This window comes from Salvelinus alpinus, chromosome 24 (genome assembly GCF_045679555.1).
Source record: "Salvelinus alpinus chromosome 24, SLU_Salpinus.1, whole genome shotgun sequence".
NCBI lineage: Eukaryota > Metazoa > Chordata > Actinopteri > Salmoniformes > Salmonidae > Salvelinus > Salvelinus alpinus.
The window spans coordinates 16,917,851-16,939,755 of NC_092109.1; the positions used below are offsets into that span (position 1 = coordinate 16,917,851).

General features: G+C 41.7%; 1 protein-coding gene across 1 annotated transcript; it reads left to right on the top strand.

Moving 5' to 3' along the window:
- The first annotated feature begins 14,353 nt into the window (after positions 1 to 14,353).
- Positions 14,354 to 20,945, top strand: LOC139552244 (syntaxin-2-like). Its single transcript, XM_071363788.1, has 11 exons — positions 14,354 to 14,532; positions 15,246 to 15,332; positions 15,553 to 15,652; positions 16,234 to 16,308; positions 17,276 to 17,349; positions 17,448 to 17,556; positions 17,901 to 17,974; positions 18,142 to 18,279; positions 18,461 to 18,571; positions 19,136 to 19,240; positions 19,582 to 20,945. Exons 1-10 carry the CDS (start codon positions 14,503 to 14,505, stop codon positions 19,238 to 19,240), a joined length of 903 nt encoding a protein of 300 aa, XP_071219889.1. The 5' UTR covers positions 14,354 to 14,502; the 3' UTR covers positions 19,582 to 20,945.
- Positions 20,946 to 21,905: the final 960 nt, after the last annotated feature.

Here is a 21,905-nt window from a genome sequence, read left to right on the forward strand (position 1 = left end):
TAGTAACATATCATACGTATTGAAAATTCATAACATACTGTACAAATAGCAATTTATAACATATACAAATTGTAATTCGTAACATATCATACGTAGTGGATGATGGACATCAACAAATTAATACCATATCAAACGTAACATATCATACTAATTTGAGTGTTCCAGATTTTAATTTACTATGTTACGTCTACTACTGAGTCTAGGTTGCGTCAGATGGGACAAAAGGTGATTACTAATAAGACAGTACATCACAAGTGTTTAGTAATATCATCCTTTCAATACATGTGTCACTCATCAATTGTTCCTCATTTTTCTACAGATGGGCAGGAGAGATGCTTTTCCAATGGAGTTCTCTGACTGAAAGACAGGTTAATACTGATGTCTGAGTTGAGAGAGACCTAGCACAGAGCATTAAAATTATACAACACACATCTCTTACTTTTTATCGTCTTTTGTTATTATTGAATCGAATGGTACTGTCACGACTTCCGCCGAAGTCGGTCCCTCTCCTTGTTCGGGCAGTGTTCGGCGGTCGACGTCACCGGCCTTCTAGCCATCACTGATCCATTTTTAATTTTCCATTGGTTTTGTCTTGTCTTCCTACACACCTGGTTCCAATCCCATCAATTACATGTTGTGTATGTAACCCTCTGTTTCCCCTCATATCCTTGTCGGAGATTGTTTGATTGTATGAGATGTGTATAGTTGATGTTGGTGTGCGACGGGTTTTGTACCCACTTTTGTTATTTTGTACATTTTGGTTTTGGGAGTTTTATCAGCATTTATTAAACAACTCTGTTTTTACCAAGTTCGTTCTCCTGCGCCTGACTTCCCTGCCACCAACACGCACCCTTTACAGGTACTATCAATGGGGGGGCACTGCTTCTACAGCATTATGTGAAGTATAGTTTATTCTACACGGAACTGTTACAATTGAAAGTTATCTAAACACTTTGTTTAGAATTTCTACATAAGTTTATACATTTTACTTTTCTCATATTTTCTCAGTTGCAAAAAAAAGATCAGTAGCCTACAGAGTGGCATGAGAAGAGTGCCATCCTCCTGCATCTCACATTTACCTGTAGTTATTTTGCCTGCTGGACCCATAGGTTAAGGCAAATTCTGGCATATCCAGGATGGAGTGTCACCCCTTCTGCCACCTAACTGAACCTGTCTCTAACTGGTAATACATCACCCACTGGCGACTTGAAGACAGAACATCACTCACCCGTGCGTGTCAGTGTGTGGTTAGACACCCAAATCCTTAGATTTGGCCAAATAGACAAGTCATGGCCGCTAGCATTTCTTAATGAGCAATGATGAAAAACAAGGCCAAATCAGTAAGTGGAGTTGCCCGTCAATGTAGTTAAGAAGGATTTTTGGACTTGAAACCCAGTGAGATTCTGGTGCGAAGAAGAAAACGCTGAAGTCAATATTTCTTAATTAAACATTTTTATTTAACCTTTATTTAACTAGGCAGGTCAGTTAGAACAAATTATTATTTACAATAATGGCCTACCAAATGCCAAAAGGACTCTTGCGGGTATGGGGGTTGGGATTACAAATATAAATATAGGACAAAACACACATGACAAGAGAGACAACACAACACTACATAGAGACCTAAGATGACAACATAGCATGGCAGCAACACATGACAACATGGTAACAACACAACATGACAGCACCACATCATGGTAGCAGCACAAAACAGGGTACAAACATTGTTGGGTACAGACAACAGCACAAAGGGCAAGAAGGTAGAGACAATACAATATGACAAAAAAATATTTATCAATTCAATTACATAATACAGTTACAACATAAACAAGACAGCCTGTAGCAGGTTTATTATCAGCCTGGGCTGCCTAGTGGTCACTGTTCTATTCTGCTGTCAAAAGACAGCGATCACTATCGGCTGTCCAGGCTGATCTCTTATCAAAATGCCTCCATTCATTCCATTATAGACTACTTTTTTGGCAATGTAATAGTGTCACCTTGTGGAATTATAATTATTTGCACTACAAAATTGATACTACTGTACTTGTTTATAAGTTATATGGTGACATATTGCTATAAAAGCTTATTGTTGTAACATGTAGGCCTACACATTTTTTTGTTGAACTGAGTGTGTCTTGCAACCTGTCAGAGGCAGCAAGATGCAATGCATCCAGCCTCCAGGAAAGCTATGAGAAAAAGAAAATGTATGCCAGGGATGGGCAAAATCAGCAATCATCATGAGGGACCACAGTGGCTTGCAGGTCTGCATACCCACATCCATACCCACACATGCAGTCAGAGCCGGCTCTAGCCTTTTTTGCTGCAACTCCACACATTCTGCAACTCCACACATTCTGTCATAGGGCAATTTTATAACACATTTTCTACAATTCTACTCATTTTGCCATAGGGTGGAGAGAAATTTTTGCAGTTTTGAATATGATATCAATTGGGTCCCCCAGTCGGTAATTTGACCATGATTATTTATTATGAAGTTTAGATAGATGGCAAGACTAATCAATATAAAAAAATGTTAGCTGACATGGGCTAATTGAGTGACTGACATAAGATAAAAAATGCTGATACACAACCAAATTTCGAGATTGCATATTCTGTATTCTACTATTCTAACTCTCAACATTAAGTTGAGACCCTGACTGAGTTCTTTAAAAAAAAACTAGACCTTGTGATAACTGGTGGGGAGAAACGGCCTCCTCCCCTGATCAGTCATGGCATGCATCAACCAATAGTTGAGTGTGATGCCTTCCTGGGAAGAGGACCTATTGTCACAGATGGGGGGTGATATGTGCCAGAATTAAGCCTGGGCAACCGTGCCATTGTGTGGCTGTCACCAACCATTGAACGTCTGACTGACATGACATGATACCAACACTTTACTAACGTACAGTGGGGCAAAAAAGTATTTAGTCAGCCACCAATTGTGCAAGTTCTCCCACTTAAAAAGATGAGAGAGGCCTGTAATTTTCATCATAGGTACACTTCAACTATGACAGACAAAATGAGAAAAAAAAATCCAGAAAATCACATTGTAGGATTTTTTATGAATTTATTTGCAAATTATGGTGGAAAATAAGTATTTGATCACCTACAAACAAGCAAGTTTTCTGGCTCTCATAGACCTGTAACTTCTTCTTTAAGAGGCTCCTCTGTCCTCCACTCGTTACCTGTATTAATGGCACCTGTTTGAACTTGTTATCAGTATAAAAGACACCTGTCCACAACCTCAAACAGTCACACCCCAAACTCCACTATGACCAAGACCAAAGAGCTGTCAAAGGACACCAGAAACAAAATTGTAGACCTGCACCAGGCTGGGAAGACTGAATCTGCAATAGGTAAGCAGCTTGGTTTGAAGAAATCAACTGTGGGAGCAATTATTAGGAAATGGAAGACATACAAGACCACTGATAATCTCCCTCGATCTGGGGCTCCACGCAAGATCTCACCCCGTGGGGTCAAAATGATCACAAGAACGGTGAGCAAAAATCCCAGAACCACACGGGGGGACCTAGTGAATGACCTGCAGAGAGCTGGGACCAAAGTAACAAAGCCTACCATCAGTAACACACTACGCCGCCAGGGACTCAAATCCTGCAGTGCCAGACGTGTCCCCCTGCTTAAGCCAGTACATGTCCAGGCCCATCTGAAGTTTGCTAGAGAGCATTTGGATGATCCAGAAGAAGATTGGGAGAATGTCATATGGTCAGATGAAACCAAAATATAACTTTTTGGTAAAAACTCAACTCGTCGTGTTTGGAGAACAAAGAATGCTGAGTTGCATCCAAAGAACACCATACCTACTGTGAAGCATGGGGGTGGAAACATCATGCTTTGGGGCTGTTTTTCTGCAAAGGGACCAGGACGACTGATCCGTGTAAAGGAAAGAATGAATGGGGCCATGTATCGTGAGATTTTGAGTGAAAACCTCCTTCCATCAGCAAGGGCATTGAAGATGAAACGTGGCTGGGTCTTTCAGCATGACAATGATCCCAAACACACCGCCCGGGCAACGAAGGAGTGGCTTCGTAAGAAGAATTTCAAGGTCCTGGAGTGGCCTAGCCAGTCTCCAGATCTCAACCCCATAGAAAATCTTTGGAGGGAGTTGAAAGTCCGTGTTGCCCAGAAACAGCCCCAAAACATCACTGCTCTAGAGGAGATCTGCATGGAGGAATGGGCCAAAATACCAGCAACAGTGTGTGAAAACCTTGTGAAGACTTACAGAAAACGTTTGACCTCTGTCATTGCCAACAAAGGGTATATAACAAAGTATTGAGATATACTTTTGTTATTGACCAAATACTTATTTTCCACCATAATTTGCAAATAAATTCATTAAAAAGCCTACAATGTGATTTTCTGGATTTTCTTTTCTAGTTTTGTCTGTCATAGTTGAAGTGTACCTATGATGAAAATTACAGGCCTCTCTCATCTTTTTAAGTGGGAGAACTTGCACAATTGGTGGCTGACTAAATACTTTTTTGCCCCACTGTATGTGTGACGCCTGCGTGTCACTAACATGTCGTCATACCAACGCCTTACTAACGTCTGCGTGACGCCTGCGTGTTAATGAAAGTCATTAATTAAATCTCAACCATAAATGTTAGAAATGTACAGTTTTCCCCGTGCAAGTCGACATTCCGAAATAGCCACCTTGAGTTAAAGTGTAGCCTACGGCTTGTGTATTTCCTGTTATCGCTAATGGCCTAGAAAAGATGATGTCCGATCTGTCTTTCCCTCAACACCTCATGGCATGGTATGTTATCTTATCTCACTGTATACAGATCTAAATGTTGTTAGCCAATCACAGACTGTGTTGTTACCAGTTTCCAATAGCCTACCTCAGACAACCAAGAAGAGATGTGTCCATGGCTTTCAGTTGAATAGAGGTGTTTCATAGACTTTCCCAGGGGGTCAGTGATATTTAGAATCCTTGGGATGTCCCTACCTTAATCAAATATAAATGTAAAATGGTTAAGTTTAGTGTTAGTTAAGGGTTATAGTTTAGGGTTTAGGGTTCAGGGTAGGGACGTCCGAAGGAATCCGGATAGCAGTGATCGCTCATAGAGTGAGAGACTGGCACGGTATTTGAGAGCTCGGCGGTGACACAGAAATTAATTTGTTTGTTTTTTTACAAGTAGCCGACGCAATTTTCGAGAGTGTCTGCCCTAGATATTTCCCTTAGAGATGATGAAAAGAATGACCAAGATGTCCTTGATCTGATTGGGGAGGAAGTAGGCTTTATTTAAGTTGTAATATCGTTAGGAAATATTTAGGCCTACTGTGTTGATAAGGCAAATTTGGTTTATTTGAACATTTTGACTTTTTGTTGATAACAAGTTGGTAACATATTGTCGAAAGCACGTAGGCAATATTATTTACTGTGTCGATAGAGTAGGCAAGTGTACAATAATAACATCATTTGATGTGCTAGTATTATTTATTTAATGGATGAATTAAATTGTAAATGAAAATATACACACGTGGTGCTATAGGATATAAACATATTTACATTGTAATACGCTACCCCTACATGCCATTGTGTGATGGAGGGTTTATTTTTCCACTGTCACTAGGCCTACACATTCACACTCGAACTGAATTGAATGAGGGATGCATAACTACTTTTCACTGAAGAAGTGAATGAGGTACGACATACAATTTCGATCGAAGACCTTAAAATCATGCCTGACAAGACCAATGAAATCATAACGGTATCCTAATATAGTTTGGATACAGGAGTAGCCTATTCTACAATAATGTTTGTATTATTTATCTAATTGATAATGAATTTGTAATTGTGGATGGGTACGCTACTTCATTCAATGATTACGGTATTGTACAAGGTAGATACAGGAGAAGCCTATAGTCTACAATAATAATGTCATTGAATGTGCTATAGTATAACTTATTTCATTGATGAATGAAATTGTAAATGGGGATGTATAGGCTACTTCATTCAGTGAATACAGAATGTCTTGCTATCTCTGGGAGTATGTTAATGAAAGCTTTTCAGCTGTTGAACTATTGCAAGGTCGAACTAATTTCTAAATCTATCTTTCTTTTATTCAAGAAGTGATGAGCCAGAGCAACCAATCTGTCCCGTCCGTCGTATGAATAATTGGTCCAAGGCGCAGCGTGAGTAGAGTTCCACATTTTAATGACAGTGAAACTTCCAAAACAACAAAGATATAACGATCGTGAAATACATAGCGCACATAGGCACTCATCCAAAACAATATCCCACGTAGCAGGTGGGAAAAAGGACACACTAAGTATGATCCCCAATTAGAGGTAACGATTATCAGCTGCCTCTAATTGAGAACCATACACACACACCAACATAGAAATATAATACCTAGAAACCCCCCTAGACACGCCCTGACCTAAAACACCATAGAGAACCGCGAGAGCTCTCTATGGTCAGGGCGTGGCACAATCAGTGTCATTGTAGCTGTTCTACTCACCACGACACTGCTCTCCCTCCACAAGCAACCACATCCTTTTCTCCTGTTCAATTAAATTGCCGCCACACTGAAAAGGACTGTACATAAACACCTCTGTGCCCATCTCATTGCAATATGATTCAATCCATCCTTAAAATGTGAAAAATTTAAACAAGATGCTACAGTTGTGTGTGTGTGTGTGTGTGTGTGTGTGTGTGTGTGTGTGTGTGTGTGTGTGTGTGTGTGTGTGTGTGTGCGTGTGCGTGTGTGTGTATAGATGTAGTTCCAGAGAAAGTCATGAGAAGATGGCAATGGAGATAGTGATGAAAGTGAGAGCATACAGTATACAAATAAAGACCCCTTGCGATCTAAAATGAGTGTGGGGTGCCCACTTCTGTCTCCTTTTTGTCCGTTTGAGGATCCTACAGTCACCCCTGGTAGAGGTTCTTGGAACACTGCTATTTAAGTCTGAGTAGAGTTTGATGAAAAACTTCAAAGGTGGTGGTGCTATTTTGTGTGTTATCCTGAATACCAGGCAGATGTTTGAGTACAGAATGAAATGGTGTAAACTTAACAGGCTAAACTTGTTAAGTACATTCTTTGAGAAGGGGGTTCTAACAGGGTCCTTTGGCTGTCCCCAAAGGAGAACACTTTTTTTGGTTCCAGGTAGAACCCTCTGTGGAATGGAGCCCAAAAGGGTTCTATCTAGACACAGAAGGGGTTCTTCCCTGGAACTAAAATATGTTATCTGGTGGTGGTTCTGTGGTTTCCTTTTTTTTTTTTATAACATCATTGGTAGTGGGGAGTTAAGATAATCAGAAATACTAAGGAATTTCCCCACTTTTAGCACATATTTGCAAGCAGGCAACATTGATAGGACCGACAAAGAAAAGACATGCTCACATGCAAACAAAAGATAGCGTGTCTAACTTGCACCGTTATGCAATTATTAGGAGACGAGATACAATTAGCTAATCCTGGCTACCAATGTTCTGGCATTAATTTATTGAGGCAAGCAGATCAGAGATGTCAAGGTGGTACCCAAGTATATGCCATGTGTATATATGACACACACATATGTAAGGTCATATTTTTTATGTTTTATTTATTTTGTTATCTTATTGAGCCATCCCTTGTATAATTTGAATAACTCCAGGTTTGGATGGGCAAGTCTCTTGACGGGTACCAGGAATGGTGGGAGGACAATCTAAAGGTAATTATTGCATACAACAGCAGCGTCCAGGCCTCCAGAGTACTCACCCTATCGCCTGCTCTATGGACAGGAACCACAGCTGTTAAAACCTCGTGTGGATCCCTTCACGCACCAATCCCTTTAGTGGGATCGATATGACAACATCCAGTGAAATGGCAGCGCGCCAAATTCAAACTACAGGAATATCAATATTCAACATTCACGAAAATATATGTGTAATACATCAAAATAAAGCTTAACTTCTTGTTAATCCAGCCGCTGTGTCAGATTTCAAAAAGGCTTTACAGCGAAAGCAGACCATGCGATTATCTGAGGACAGCGCCCCGCATACAAAACACATGAAGAAAAAAAATTCAACCAGGCAGGTGCGACACAGAAGTCAGAAATAGCCATATAATAAATGCCTTATCTTTGAAGATCTTCTTCTTTTTGCAATCCCAATGTCTCATTGACACAATGAATGGTCCTTTTGTTAAATAAATTCCTTCTTTATATCCCCAAAATGTCAATTTATTTGGCGCGTTTGATTCAGAAATACACCGGTTCCAACTCGCCCAACAATACTACAAAGTATCTAATAAGTTACCTGTAAACTTGGTCCAAACATTTCAAACAACATTCCTAATCCAACCTCAGGTATCCTAAAATGTAAATAAACTATAAAATTTAATACGGAATAAACTGTTTCTAATAACGGATAAAAACAACGTGAAGCGCGCTCCAGTTCATGAGCAGCAAAAGACTAAAGCCCTTCAGAGTGACACCTACAAAGAACAGCCCTACTTCTTCATTTCTCAAAAGATAAACATCGAACAATTTCTAAAGACTGTTGATATCTAGTGGAAGCCATAGGAACTGCAACCAGTTTCCTAATAATAAGGGCATCTCATAGAAAGCCATTGGAAAACACAGTGACCTCAAAAAACAAATTCCCTGGATGGATTGTGCTCGGGGTTTCGACCTGCCAAATCAGTTCTGTTATACGCACAGACATTATTCTAACAGTTTTAGAAACTTCAGAGTGTTTTCTATCCAAATCCACTAATTGTATGCATATCCTAGCCTCTGGGCCTGAGTAGCAGGCAGTTTACTTTGGGCACGCTTTTCATCCGGACGTGAAAATACTGCCCCCTATCCCAGAGAGGTTATTAACTGAGATAAACAATACAATTGTATATACAATTATTGTGTATACCGTGGTATAAAAAACATGTGATTGACTTAGTGTTTGTCTATTGCTATTTTTGTATGACGTACTTTGAGATCACTGAAACAGGGCTCCGGGCAGCCGAGCGGAAATGGAGGAAAACTCGCCTCCCTCCGGACCTGGCATCCTTTCACTCCCTCCTCTCTACATTCTCCTCTTCTGTCTCTGCTGCTAAAGCCACTTTCTACCACTCTAAATTCCAAGCATCTGCCTCTAACCCTAGGAAGCTCTTTGCCACCTTCTCCTCCCTCCTGAATCCTCCTCCCCCTCCCCCCTCCTCCTCCCTCTCTGCGGATGACTTCGTCAACCATTTTGAAAAGAAGGTCGACGACATCCGATCCTCGTTTGCTAAGTCAAACGACACCGCTGGTTCTGCTCACACTGCCCTACCCTGTGCTTTGACCTCTTTCTCCCCTCTCTCTCCAGATGAAATCTCGCGTCTTGTGACGGCCGGCCGCCCAACAACCTGCCCGCTTGACCCTATCCCCTCCTCTCTTCTCCAGGCCATTTCCGGAGACCTTCTCCCTTACCTCACCTCGCTCATCAACTCATCCTTGACCGCTGGCTACGTCCCTTCCGCCTTCAAGAGAGCGAGAGTTGCACCCCTGCTGAAAAAACCTACACTCGATCCCTCCGATGTCAACAACTACAGACCAGTATCCCTTCTTTCTTTTCTCTCCAAAACTCTTGAACGTGCCGTCCTTGGCCAGCTCTCCTGCTATCTCTCTCAGAATGACCTTCTTGATCCAAATCAGTCAGGTTTCAAGACTAGTCATTCAACTGAGACTGCTCTTCTCTGTGTCACGGAGGCGCTCCGCACTGCTAAAGCTAACTCTCTCTCCTCTGCTCTCATCCTTCTAGACCTATCGGCTGCCTTTGATACAGTGAACCATCAGATCCTCCTCTCCACCCTCTCCGAGTTGGGCATCTCCGGCGCGGCCCACGCTTGGATTGCGTCCTACCTGACAGGTCGCTCCTACCAGGTGGCGTGGCGAGAATCTGTCTCCGCACCACGTGCTCTCACCACTGGTGTCCCCCAGGGCTCTGTTATAGGCCCTCTCCTATTCTCGCTATACACCAAGTCACTTGGCTCTGTCATATCCTCACATGGTCTCTCCTATCATTGCTATGCAGACGACACACAATTAATCTTCTCCTTTCCCCCTTCTGATAACCAGGTGGCGAATCGCATCTCTGCATGTCTGGCAGACATATCAGTGTGGATGACGGATCACCACCTCAAGCTGAACCTCGGCAAGACGGAGCTGCTCTTCCTCCCGGGGAAGGACTGCCCGTTCCATGATCTCGCCATCACGGTTGACAACTCCATTGTGTCCTCCTCCCAGAGTGCTAAGAACCTTGGCGTGATCCTGGACAACACGCTGTCGTTCTCAACTAACATCAAGGCGGTGACCCGTTCCTGTAGGTTCATGCTCTACAACATTCGCAGAGTACGACCCTGCCTCACACAGGACGCGGCGCAGGTCCTAATCCAGGCACTTGTCATCTCCCGTCTGGACTACTGCAACTCGCTGTTGGCTGGGCTCCCTGCCTGTGCCATTAAACCCCTACAACTCATCCAGAACGCCGCAGCCCGTCTGGTGTTCAACCTTCCCAAGTTCTCTCACGTCACCCCGCTCCTCCGCTCTCTCCACTGGCTTCCAGTTGAAGCTCGCATCCGCTACAAGACCATGGTGCTTGCCTACGGAGCTGTGAGGGGAACGGCACCTCCGTACCTTCAGGCTCTGATCAGGCCCTACACCCAAACAAGGGCACTGCGTTCATCCACCTCTGGCCTGCTTGCCTCCCTACCTCTGAGGAAGTACAGCTCCCGCTCAGCCCAGTCAAAACTGTTCGCTGCTCTGGCACCCCAATGGTGGAACAAACTCCCCCACGACGCCAGGTCAGCGGAGTCAATCACCACCTTCCGGAAACACCTGAAACACCACCTCTTTAAGGAATACCTAGGATAGGATAAAGTAATCCTTCTAACCCCCCCCCCCCCTTAAAAGAGTTAGATGCACTATTGTAAGTGGTTGTTCCACTGGATATCATAAGGTGAATGCACCAACTTGTAAGTCGCTCTGTATAAGAGTGTCTGCTAAATGACTTAAATGTAAATGTAAAATGAAACTCCACCTGATGTGGTGGAAGTTGTCGAACCAGATCAGAACGCCTTCGAGGACCACCTTCAGGCATGGGCTGGAGGTTTTTGACCAGGTAAAATGTATTGTCCGCTGTAAATTTATTTTCTGGCCTTCCAAGAGATATATAAGAGATGTATTTGTAATAATATGAAATATAATTGCATTAATTTCTGTTATCAATCAAGGTGAGACTGAACATGGACAAGGCGCAGAAGAAACAGAAGGAGAGCCACCGGAGGAGAATCAAGGGGACCAAGTGCTTCGACATCTGGGTTAATTATTTGGCTTGGAAGAAGGACAAAAGGAAAGCGAGACCTGGGAAACCTTGCTGCTCTTTCGCTCCTAGCTGGGGTCACCATCCGTTAAGGTGAATATAAAAATCTTAGATGATAACTGTTTGCATTTGCCTCCTCGTGGTGGTGCTATCAGCAGTACCAACACCGGCCCAGGGGTTTCTCCAAATAGCCAATCTCAAGGCTAACCATTGGGTCACATAACCGCTGCTTCCATGTAGGTACTGTTAAGGTGTATTACTCCAGTGGTTATGACATCACCCTGGAGTTTATCTCATCTCTCTATCTTTTCCAAGGACCATCCCTTACCTCCCTCATCAACCTCACTGACATAAAACATTACAGACAGGTATCCTTTCTTTTCTGTCTGCCATTAACATTATTGCATTTCTAATCAAACATTTAAATGAAATCATTCAATAATTGTATTTTTACATACCTGATAATCATTTAACATGTGTGTTTGCTTGTTTACGTCTGTCTCCTACCCTGTTCCCTTTACTGTGCTCCTGTTCTCCAGGACCTAGGGGTTCTGCCTAACACCCAGACATGGATCCACCTGATGTCCTCCATTACCAACCACCCTCCAACTTTTCATTACATCAGCTACTGTTATTGTCATGTTGTCATTATCTGCTAAGAAAGAGCAAGAAAACTATCATAATGAGCATGTAATGTGAGCTGCACAGATTAGCTAAAAACACTAGCACTGCAAACACTCAAAACAAAGAGAGCAGCAGCGCCTGGACTTTGCAGTCTCCTTCTTCGAGTCCCCCTTCTGAGACTGACTGCCTGTTGAAAACAAGTGACATGTAGAACCTCCCATTCACACAGCACCCACCTCCTCTCTATTCCACACACCAGAATTTTGTTTTTCAGTCTATGATTGCCATCAGAGTGTACAAACAATATGTGAAAGTAGATTGACACACATGTACCAAAAACATTTCAATGTTTATATATTTAAATCTAAAATATTGCCAGATTGGTTTTCACAGCTGTTTCATAAGATGTTCATTATTGTAAATTGTAACGTATCCCTTGATGGTATTTGTTAGTTCAACATTATTCATTGTTGTATCATAGGACATACCATAGATATATATTCAACAACAAGGGTGTACTAATGAGCTATGATTTTTTTTAAATCATAATAGAGGACTATTTAAATAATATTATTTCAGAAGATAAGGGAAGGCCTGTTTAAAATTAAAACATGCCAGCCAGGAAATTAGCTTACTTTGTGATCTATAAGGTAAGTAACATTAATGTGTGGGGGGGGCATTGAAATTATATATTTTTTTACCCCGATGCCTGTTTATTCATAAAAAGCAGAAAATGATAAATAACATTCATCGCTATGGTTAGCCTATACAAATTAATAGGAAAACAAATGCTTATTAATAGGAATACATTTAGCCTAATTGGTAACAAATATGACATGGGGAAAAGTCAGGATCCTAGTCAGGCTATTAATTGTCAAATCCAGATAAAATATAGGTCTTCATGTGTATCAAATCTGTAGGTAATTGTGGGCTAAATCAATGACAAACAGCTGAAATGTTCAGGCTTCATCATGATCTGTGATCATAACGGGCTGGGGTGTTTTTGGTTCTATTTAGGCTAAGGTTATTCTTAAGAAAGCAACTGCACTGAAATGAATAGCCTGATTCAAGGGGGTTCTATGGAATAAAAAAGTTTTATCTTTTAAGCTGTTTGGTCTATGCATATACCCATACCGATTCTATATTTTTGGTCTTTTGCGGTAGGCATAGCCTGCCACTAATATTCTATATTGCAGAGCATTATAGATAATAAACCAACCAAATGTTCCTGTGATGTTGAGGCTGAGCAAGACATTCGATAGGCTAGTAGACTATGCGGAAATAATCGTGGAATTAATCATTGTTATAGCCTAGATCGCTTTATATAATCTGGACCGTTGTTATTTCTAAGGCTGAGCAAACAAGGGGTAGCATATGCTTTATGCCAGTCTCTATAACAAGGGTTAGGCCTATATCCTCACATACCCCCTCAATTCGAGCCTTGGTTTTAACCATAAGACATCTCCACAGAAATGTAATAGCCTAAGGATTGCATGGTGACAGTGATTGTGTCTGTTAAACCGGTAAACTGGGAACTCGGGGGGGAAAAATGAGGTCAAATCATGACATCAGTGATTTTCAGGTCAGAGAAAGAAGTCAGAGTTTATGAATTGGAATTTCGAATTGGATGACCCTTCAAAACTAAAAAAATTCCCAGTCTGAGCTTGTTTTTCTCAGAGTTCCCAGTTGTCTTGAATGCACTGAAGTCAGAAGTCAAAGATTGCCGAGTTCCGAGCTCCAGTGGCACATTTTTTAATGTGCCACTGGAGACCTACGCTACCTCTTATTCCTGAATAAGGCTACCTCTAACAAAAAGGCTCTTGTGTCTGTATTGATGTGAGAAATAGGCATATCTACACAGTAATGGTGACTTGCTGCGATATCAACTAGCCCATTTTTTTTTGTGTGTTGAGGTGATATGCCTATTTTAGCTAAATCGACAAATGAAATTGATTAGGTTTCTCTGGCTATTAAAAATATTTTTTACAAAATCATGTACATTTAGACGTTTGTAAGGCGTTCATGGTGAGATCTTTAATAATGAACTAAACAGACACTTCAACTAACACGTGACATATGGTAAGATCTTTCATAATAAACTTACAAGCAAACTGACACGTTATGTTACACATTACACCACATGAACACTACTAAACACTACTTCTACATGACGTGTACGTGTCACGTGACGTGAACGCGTGTTGGCACTTTAATGCCTTAGAAAAAAGACGTTAGGTGACTTGGTGAGAGGTATTAGTAGCGTCACGAGGCTTAATTCTGGCACTTATCACCCCCTATAGTAACCTGTAGAGCACACTGCTGTTGATGTCAGCAAGGTAATAGAACTCCACTCAAGCAGGCGTGGCCAAACGTCTCGCGGGTCTCTGAAATTCGCCTTTTTGTTGAACGCTAACTATTTTTTAAATCGACAAACTGCTAAAATGAATAACGTTTTACTATTATCGTGAACATTTAAACGGGAGGGGAATTTATATGGTATTTAAGTCTACTTACGGAGCTTTAGCAAAGTCGTTTTCACATGCTCTGAACAAATTAATTGTTGAAAGGGCGTGATGAGGGACCGCCTGGGCGATTTGACAGCGGTGAGTATCACTATCAGAGAGAAGGGAAATAGCTAACGTTAGTTAACATTTCTATCTAGAAACTAGGACGTCTGCTTTAGGTTTCTTTTTCCTTCTCACGTTAAGTTTCAGTTAAATTGTTCATGAAAATGTGAGTTGTTTCTGGCGAGTCATTTCGAGTCAACTACGACTCTTGTCTGTTACAGTACAGTAGCTGTAGGCTTTATTGAACTTTAGCATAAAATTAGGGAACTATTGTTATTGTCGGTTTCTTCGATGTCAACAGGTGTACTGTACGATAACTATCTAACGTTACGGTATATATGTTAGCCTTTTAATCCGTGTGCCAGCCGGGTAGGTTAGTGTAATGTTGGCCTACACCTAGCTACTATTGTCAATGTTACATTTCATTTATTATGAAATGTTCTATTGTGTTTCTTGTCCCTATAAATGGGTTGGTCAAGGTTATTGATGCCTATGACTCCAAAGGTTGTCTCCTTTTAAAAAAAGATATATATTTTTAAATTAACTTTGTTACCCAAGGCTATTCTATTGTGAGTAACGTTATATTTTAGGAATGATTGTATTCTCCCTCTGGCATTACACTTCACAATGGTAGGACTGTGCAGTTCATCTTTCACAATGGGGTGCTGAAATAACATGTAATTGGCATGGCAGGCCTAGTATTTTCTTTGGTTAGAGGCCTTCCACTGATCAGACAATTATTTTCACAGAACAGCAACAATAACCCCTTTAATGTGGGTGATGATGGCACCATCACAGTGGATAACAATTTTCACAGGGACGACTTCTTGAAACAGGTAGTCTACTTGGAGCTTTAAGTTTGCATAGTCATGCGTCTTCTCTAGCTCTGTTTGCCAAAGACTATAGCCAATGTGTGTTAAAAAAATGTATTCTGTTTCTTGCTGACTGTTGATTCCTTTCAAATGTCACTGTAACCCTCAGTGAGGGTAATACAATGTTTTGATTATAAAAGCCTCTTTGTTGTGTATAAACTAATGTGACATGTTGTGTTTGAAGGTGGGGGAGGTGCGACGCCTCATTGATAAGATCTCTTCCCAGGTAGATGAAGTGGTGAAGAAACACAGCGCTATCCTCTCTGCCCCCAACCCTGAGGAGAGTGAGTATGGCCTCCTCACAGCTGCACACATTCACCCAAATTGTCTTAAAATGTAAAAAGTACAGGAAAACCACATTTTAATGAAAATGGTTCCTCTCCAGGACGTTGTCCAGTCTGGGAAAAGTCACATATTAAATACAAATGAGCCAGGCAGGAAACACTGCCTATAACTCCAGCCCACCAGCCTGCCTGTTTCCTCTAATAGTCATCTGTTATTACTGGATTAAGGAAGTGCCAGACAACCTTTGGCTGCCGATGACATAATCTTTTTTTATTGCTTAAATGCTTCATATGTTTTCTGATGGAAATGGACGTCGATTTCACATTGAGAAATCTGCAGTCATATCTAGGCATGAACATTCTATTCTACGATGGCTCCAACAGAATAGCTTGCATTGGACTGAATGATATGAATATGAATATTATACAGCACTGTGGTGGAAGGCCAGGTCAATATGCCACCAACAGATTATAGATGTTCCCAGAACAGTTGTAAAAGGCAACATGTAGTGACTTCAATTGGCAACTCTGACCAGTCACTCGCTGCCTTTGATGTTCTGTCTCCATGTTTCTCCCTTCAGGCACCAAAGATGAACTGGAGCAGCTCACCAATGAAATCAAGAGGAATGCCAACACAGTGCGGGCCAAGTTAAAAAGTGAGTTCATAATAAATCAGTTAGACTGTTAAGGTAGGGTATGAATGAAATAAATTGTAAGCGGGAGAACTAGAGAGAACTATATAATGAGCTTGGGAACACTTCCCTCAATTCAGAGGGAGTTTAGTTTATAAGGGAGATTTGACTTGCAAATTAGCTGTATGTACGGGAAAGCTACTACTGCACACCTGGTCATAGGTAAACACATGGCTGGAATAGTTTGACCCCCACTGCTAACAATATAGATAAGATATCTGTATGTAGAGGTGTGTGTCTAGCTGCCTCTGCGTGTATGGGAATATGTGAGGATGATGCATACGTTTGTAAGTTGGACTAATTGTTTGCATTCATCTGCAAGTGTATGTTTGGGGTGAGTTTAAGTAATGTATTTATGCATACAGCATGTGTGTGTGCATTAGGTAATACACTGAGTGTTCAAAACTTTAGGAACACCTGCTCTTTCCAAGAAAAGACTGACCAGGTGAAAGCTATGATCTCTTATTGATGTCACCTGTTAAATCCACTTCAATCATTGTAGATGAAGGGGAGGAGACAGGTTAAAGAAGCCTTGATAAAATTGAGACATTCTGTATGTGTCATTGAGGGTGAATGTGCAAGACAAAATATTTGAATGGGGGATGTTAGTAGGTGCCAGGCACGCCAGTTTGAGTATGTCAAGAACTGCAACACAGCTGGGTTTTTCGCACTCAACAATTTCCCGTGTGTATCAAGAATGGTCCACCACCCAAAGGACATCCAGCCAATTTGACACAACTGTGGGAAGCATTGGAGTCAACATGGGCCAGCATCCCTATGGAATGCTTTTGAGACCTTGTAGATTCCATGCCCTAACGGCTGTTCTGAGGGCAAAGGGGGGTGCAACTCAATATTAGGAAGGTGGTCCTAATGTTTTGTACACTCTGTGTATATTGCGTCATGCTGATCGGGCCTTGCTGTGTGTTGGCAGCCATGCAGAACAGCCTGCCTGAGGATGAGAATGCAAACGCAGCCTCTGTGGACCAGCGCATCCAGACAAACCAGGTCAGAACTGGACCACATGTTAACTACAATACATTTGTTTGTCAGACATACACCCTAATGGAGTACTCTGTGTGTGCCGTTTGTCTCCCCACCTTCAGTACACACATCTGATGTGCTGGTTTGTGGATGTCATGACAGTGTACAACGAGACCCAGATGTCCTTCAGGGAGAGGTGCAAAGGACGGATTCAGAGACAGCTGGAGATCAGTGAGTGCTGGGGTTGCGTGCCCAGAGAGAGAAACATTATTACCTTCTTAGCCTAGACAGCCACCTGTTTTCTGTGTGCTGTACATCTTTATCAGCAAACAGGAGTGTTCTGAGAGGGGGAGGAATACCCTGGCCACGCCCCAGGATTACAGAAAGAGGAGCTTGCAACAGGAGACACCTGTGTTTAGTGTTGCCTTAGCAATGGTTGTCTGGGGGAGGGGTTGCAATATATGTAGTCAGGTGACCAGAGGAACAGGAGGTGTGCTCTTTAGTAACTGGTCTGCTGTTAGTGAGCCCTTGTAGTTAAATTGGAAAACTGATTTCACAAATGTTCTTTCTTGAAGCTGGGAAAGTGACCACTGATGAGGAGCTGGAGGAGATTCTGCACAGTGAAAATCCTGCCATCTTCACTTCTGATGTGAGTGGCATATTCTTAGAACACTCATGTATCACTTTACACTAATAAATCAAGAGATAAAAGTGAATTGAGTTCTTGCACTCATTTCCTTCTACACGGTTACAGCTTTGTGGATTATTTTGCCACATCATAAATGTCTCCTCCTGTACTTCTTCCTCCCTGTACAGATAATCTCCGACTCCCAGATCACGCGCCAGGCTCTGAATGAGATCGAGTCTCGCCATAAGGACATCATCCGCCTGGAGTCCAGCATCAGGGAGCTCCACGAGATGTTTGTTGACATGGCCATGCTGGTGGAGACTCAGGTGAGATGGATGTCACAAAGGGAAAAATGACTTGGAACAAAACTGCCTTGTGTATAAATCCTCTATCCGATATAATCACATTTGTCAATGTAATAAGCATATACAAATTGAAATATGGTTTCAAAAATCCCCTGTATAACCTCTGTATTGTGATCTGTGTGTTGTCCTGTGTGTCCAATAGGGGGAGATGATCAACAACATAGAGAAGAACGTGAGCACTGCAGCCGAGTACATCGGCGTGGCCAAAGTGGAAACCAAGAAGGCAGTGCGGTACCAGAAAGCGGCGCGCAGGGTAAGACTTTTCCCCCGTTTCCCCAGCCTTTTCAAGAGCAACACCACCGCCGTCCCCAGCGAACCAAAACCCACCGCTGTCAAATGAGCCACTATAACCATAGCTTTTCCTGCTGCCACTGAACATGCCATTCAAGGTAGCACTGTGAATGAAGCTAACGTCCCGTTCAAGGTCAGCCAATCATTTGTAACGCTGTGAAGCTAATGTCGCACGCCTGAAATTTTTATTAGATTTATCACCGAGCACCTAATCTCTCAGGAGCCTAACGTCACATTTGATGAAGGGAAGATGGTATCACACCATAGAGCTTCCCTATAGGTTAAGCACTGAACTGCTACGCAAAACTGCCTGTAGAAGTGTACAAACTGTGAAATGTTAGCCATGGCCCTTGCCTCTGTTTCTGTGTGATGTTTGTGCTGTTAACATGTAATGACCGTTGGAAATAAATGTGACTTGCAATTAAAACAGACAATAATTTGAATATTTTTTATTAATGCATGTTTGGCCTAGTACACACTATTTTGACATAAAGCCTAACATTGTGCTTCTTGTTTGTTTTGGCAGAAGTATGTCATAATTGCCATAGTCGTGGTGATCCTGCTTGCTGTAATCGCACTTATCGTTGGTTTGTCTCTGGGTCTAAAACTGCCCTCAACCGCACAGCCTTAGGTAATTACTACTGATCTACACAGACAAACACTGTGTGTCATGATTTAACACGCATGTAGACAAATACTGTCATGTCCTATAGCAGTTTGCATTTAACTTTCTAAATGCAGTCCCGTTAGTCAAATACTGACCGGTTTATTACTATGGCAACCTATACGTAAGACTGTCCACCCCTGGCCTGTGGGCTATAGGATGTAAGGGCCCTGAATATTTCCTTTTTTTACATTTATCTTTTAGTTCTTAATTCATTGCTTTTTTTAAATGAAAGACTGTACACTATGTATTTGGACAATGCGGCTGATTCAATTTTCCTTTTGTTCCCCACTCCTTTTCCTGGACAGCTCTTCTTTTTCACAGAAAATGCTTTATCTTGCTATCGGTAGGGTTGTTGGTGTCATCGTTTTAGCCATAATTATGGGGTTGAGTGTCTCGTAGTGATTTGTCTAAGCCCCCCCCCCCCCCCCCCAAAAACAACCTAAAACAAAAATGATCAGTGTATGATCAGTCTCAACCTCATTCTTCCATCTGAAATATCTACCATGACGACTAATGCCTTGCTGGGTGAAGTGACTCCTCTCTCATGGAGTGAGTAAAGGCTCCAATGAGGAGTTTCTGCTGCGCATTTCAGAGGAAGAAGACAACTCTGCACCTGCAGTATCAACCAGAGGGTGGTGCTGAATCTCCTGATTCACTCCTAAACCTTTTCAACCAGACATGCACTATGCACTTTTGACAGAAACACACATACACACAGCATATGTTTTTCTATCCTTGTGGAGAACTAAAATTGATTTCCATTCTATTTCCCCTAACTCCTATCCTTAATTCTAACCCTAAACTTAAGCCTAAAATAGCCTTTGTCCTTGTGGGGACCTGGGAAATGTCCCCGCAAGGGAGAATTGTCCTTGTTTGACTATCCTTTTGGGGATTTCCGGTATCCATGAGAATATATACACAGAGCCTACACTCAGTTTACTTATAACCTCTGGTATTCTTTGAAATGGCATCATTAAATCCCAGTTACATGTTTGTATTCCCTCTCCTGAATTGGTTGGATGTACTCCCTACTTGAAGATGTGTTCTATCAATTAATGTATGACTGTTTCTTCGTGCCTCTTATTACATTTTGAGCTCCAGAGCTTTATCAAATATCTTTACACAACTGAACATTGCACATTTATATTTTCAAGTTTTGTAGAATTTATTTTTATATTCACCTGAACATGTATCCAATGTTACTCGTTATTTATTTGTGCTGTATTTTGTTAACAGCTGTGATAATGAACTTGATAATGATATGACATTGCTGACTGAGTGCTTGCAGAGTTGAGACAAACATCATATTGTACTACTGCACCTGTTTAAAAGATTATAGTTCCATGCACAAAACACTAAGCTCACACTAGCTATTGAGCACAGTGGATGTAATTTAGCCAAGTGTTGCAGTTGTCAGAATTAATTTAGGAAGGTGGGAATGGTGTCAGGACACACATTTTTATTATGCCTTTGGCCTGTGGTTTTGTTCAAGTGCTTTACAACAAATGACAAAGTTAACCACAGCACTGTCCAACTCTGCAAGAGATGACATCACTTGTCTAAAGTGAATCCAGCTGATATGTAAAGTGTCTCTTTCAATGTTCTTTCACTTCAAGTATCTATGATAGCCAACCAAGAGAGAGCAAAAATAAAGCGGTGTAAAAAAATCTTTCCTGTATAGTTCATGTCAATCCTGCTGTTTCATTGAAATCAAATAACCTTAACTCGGACATGTTTTGAGCAAAGTGAGGTTGATATTGCTACTCATCCTTGTATAACTTTAACAACTCCTTCTGCCTCAATGAAAAGCTGTTTGTCTCTTGGTCACTGAAGAATCAAAGGAGCTGAACAATTATCCATTCTGGCTCCTGTCCTGGCTTTTACACTATCCAACCATCTCCCTTACCCCCTCGCCCTCTATAGTAGAGGTATCAGCAGCTCTAGCCCATGTATCCACACACACTTACAGGAGGAGAGAGGGTATTTATCTGTGGAGGCTGGTGGGAGGAGCTATAGGAGGACAGACTCATTGTAATAACTGGAATGGAATAAATGGAACTAAATGTTTGACTCTGTTCCTTTTATTCCATTACAATGAGCCTGTCCTATAGCTCCTCCCACCAGCCTCCACTGGTATACAGAGCCAGAACCTGCGTAGCTAAGTCTAGTGACTATTTATAGATCCCACCTCATTAGACCTATTTATAGATCCCACCTCATTAGACCTATTCTCATCCTATATCCTTGTAATTTTAAGGTGTGGAACCTTTCTGCTTGAAATAGGACATGGTGTTATGAACAATAATTGAAGGTGCCACTTGTACTGAATGTTGTTACGGCCCATGTCTATGCTTTTGATATTGTAGAAGATGTCAGTAGGGATCACGATGACTATCTTTGACTATGACCTGAAGCTTCATGAGTTCTGGTGATACTGGCATGGGGGAAGTTTCTCTACTGGCTATGATCACAGGTGAGATTCCCCTCTAGAGTCACTGTTTTCCTTTTCTCATTTTCTCATCCCTCTCTTCTGCTCCTGCTGTATATGTGCCATATGGCCACACAGCAAGCAGCTCCGAGTGCAATAATGCTGGGACGGGAAAGACAACACATTGGGCTGTGTTTCAAG

Coding starts and splice junctions, on each gene's coding strand:
- LOC139552244 (XM_071363788.1), top strand. CDS start 14,503: ATGAGGGACCGCCTGGGCGATTTGACAGCG. Junction 15,333..15,552: donor GGGACGACTTCTTGAAACAG/GTAGTCTACTTG, acceptor TTGTGTTTGAAG/GTGGGGGAGGTGCGACGCCT. Junction 17,350..17,447: donor AGCGCATCCAGACAAACCAG/GTCAGAACTGGA, acceptor CCCCACCTTCAG/TACACACATCTGATGTGCTG.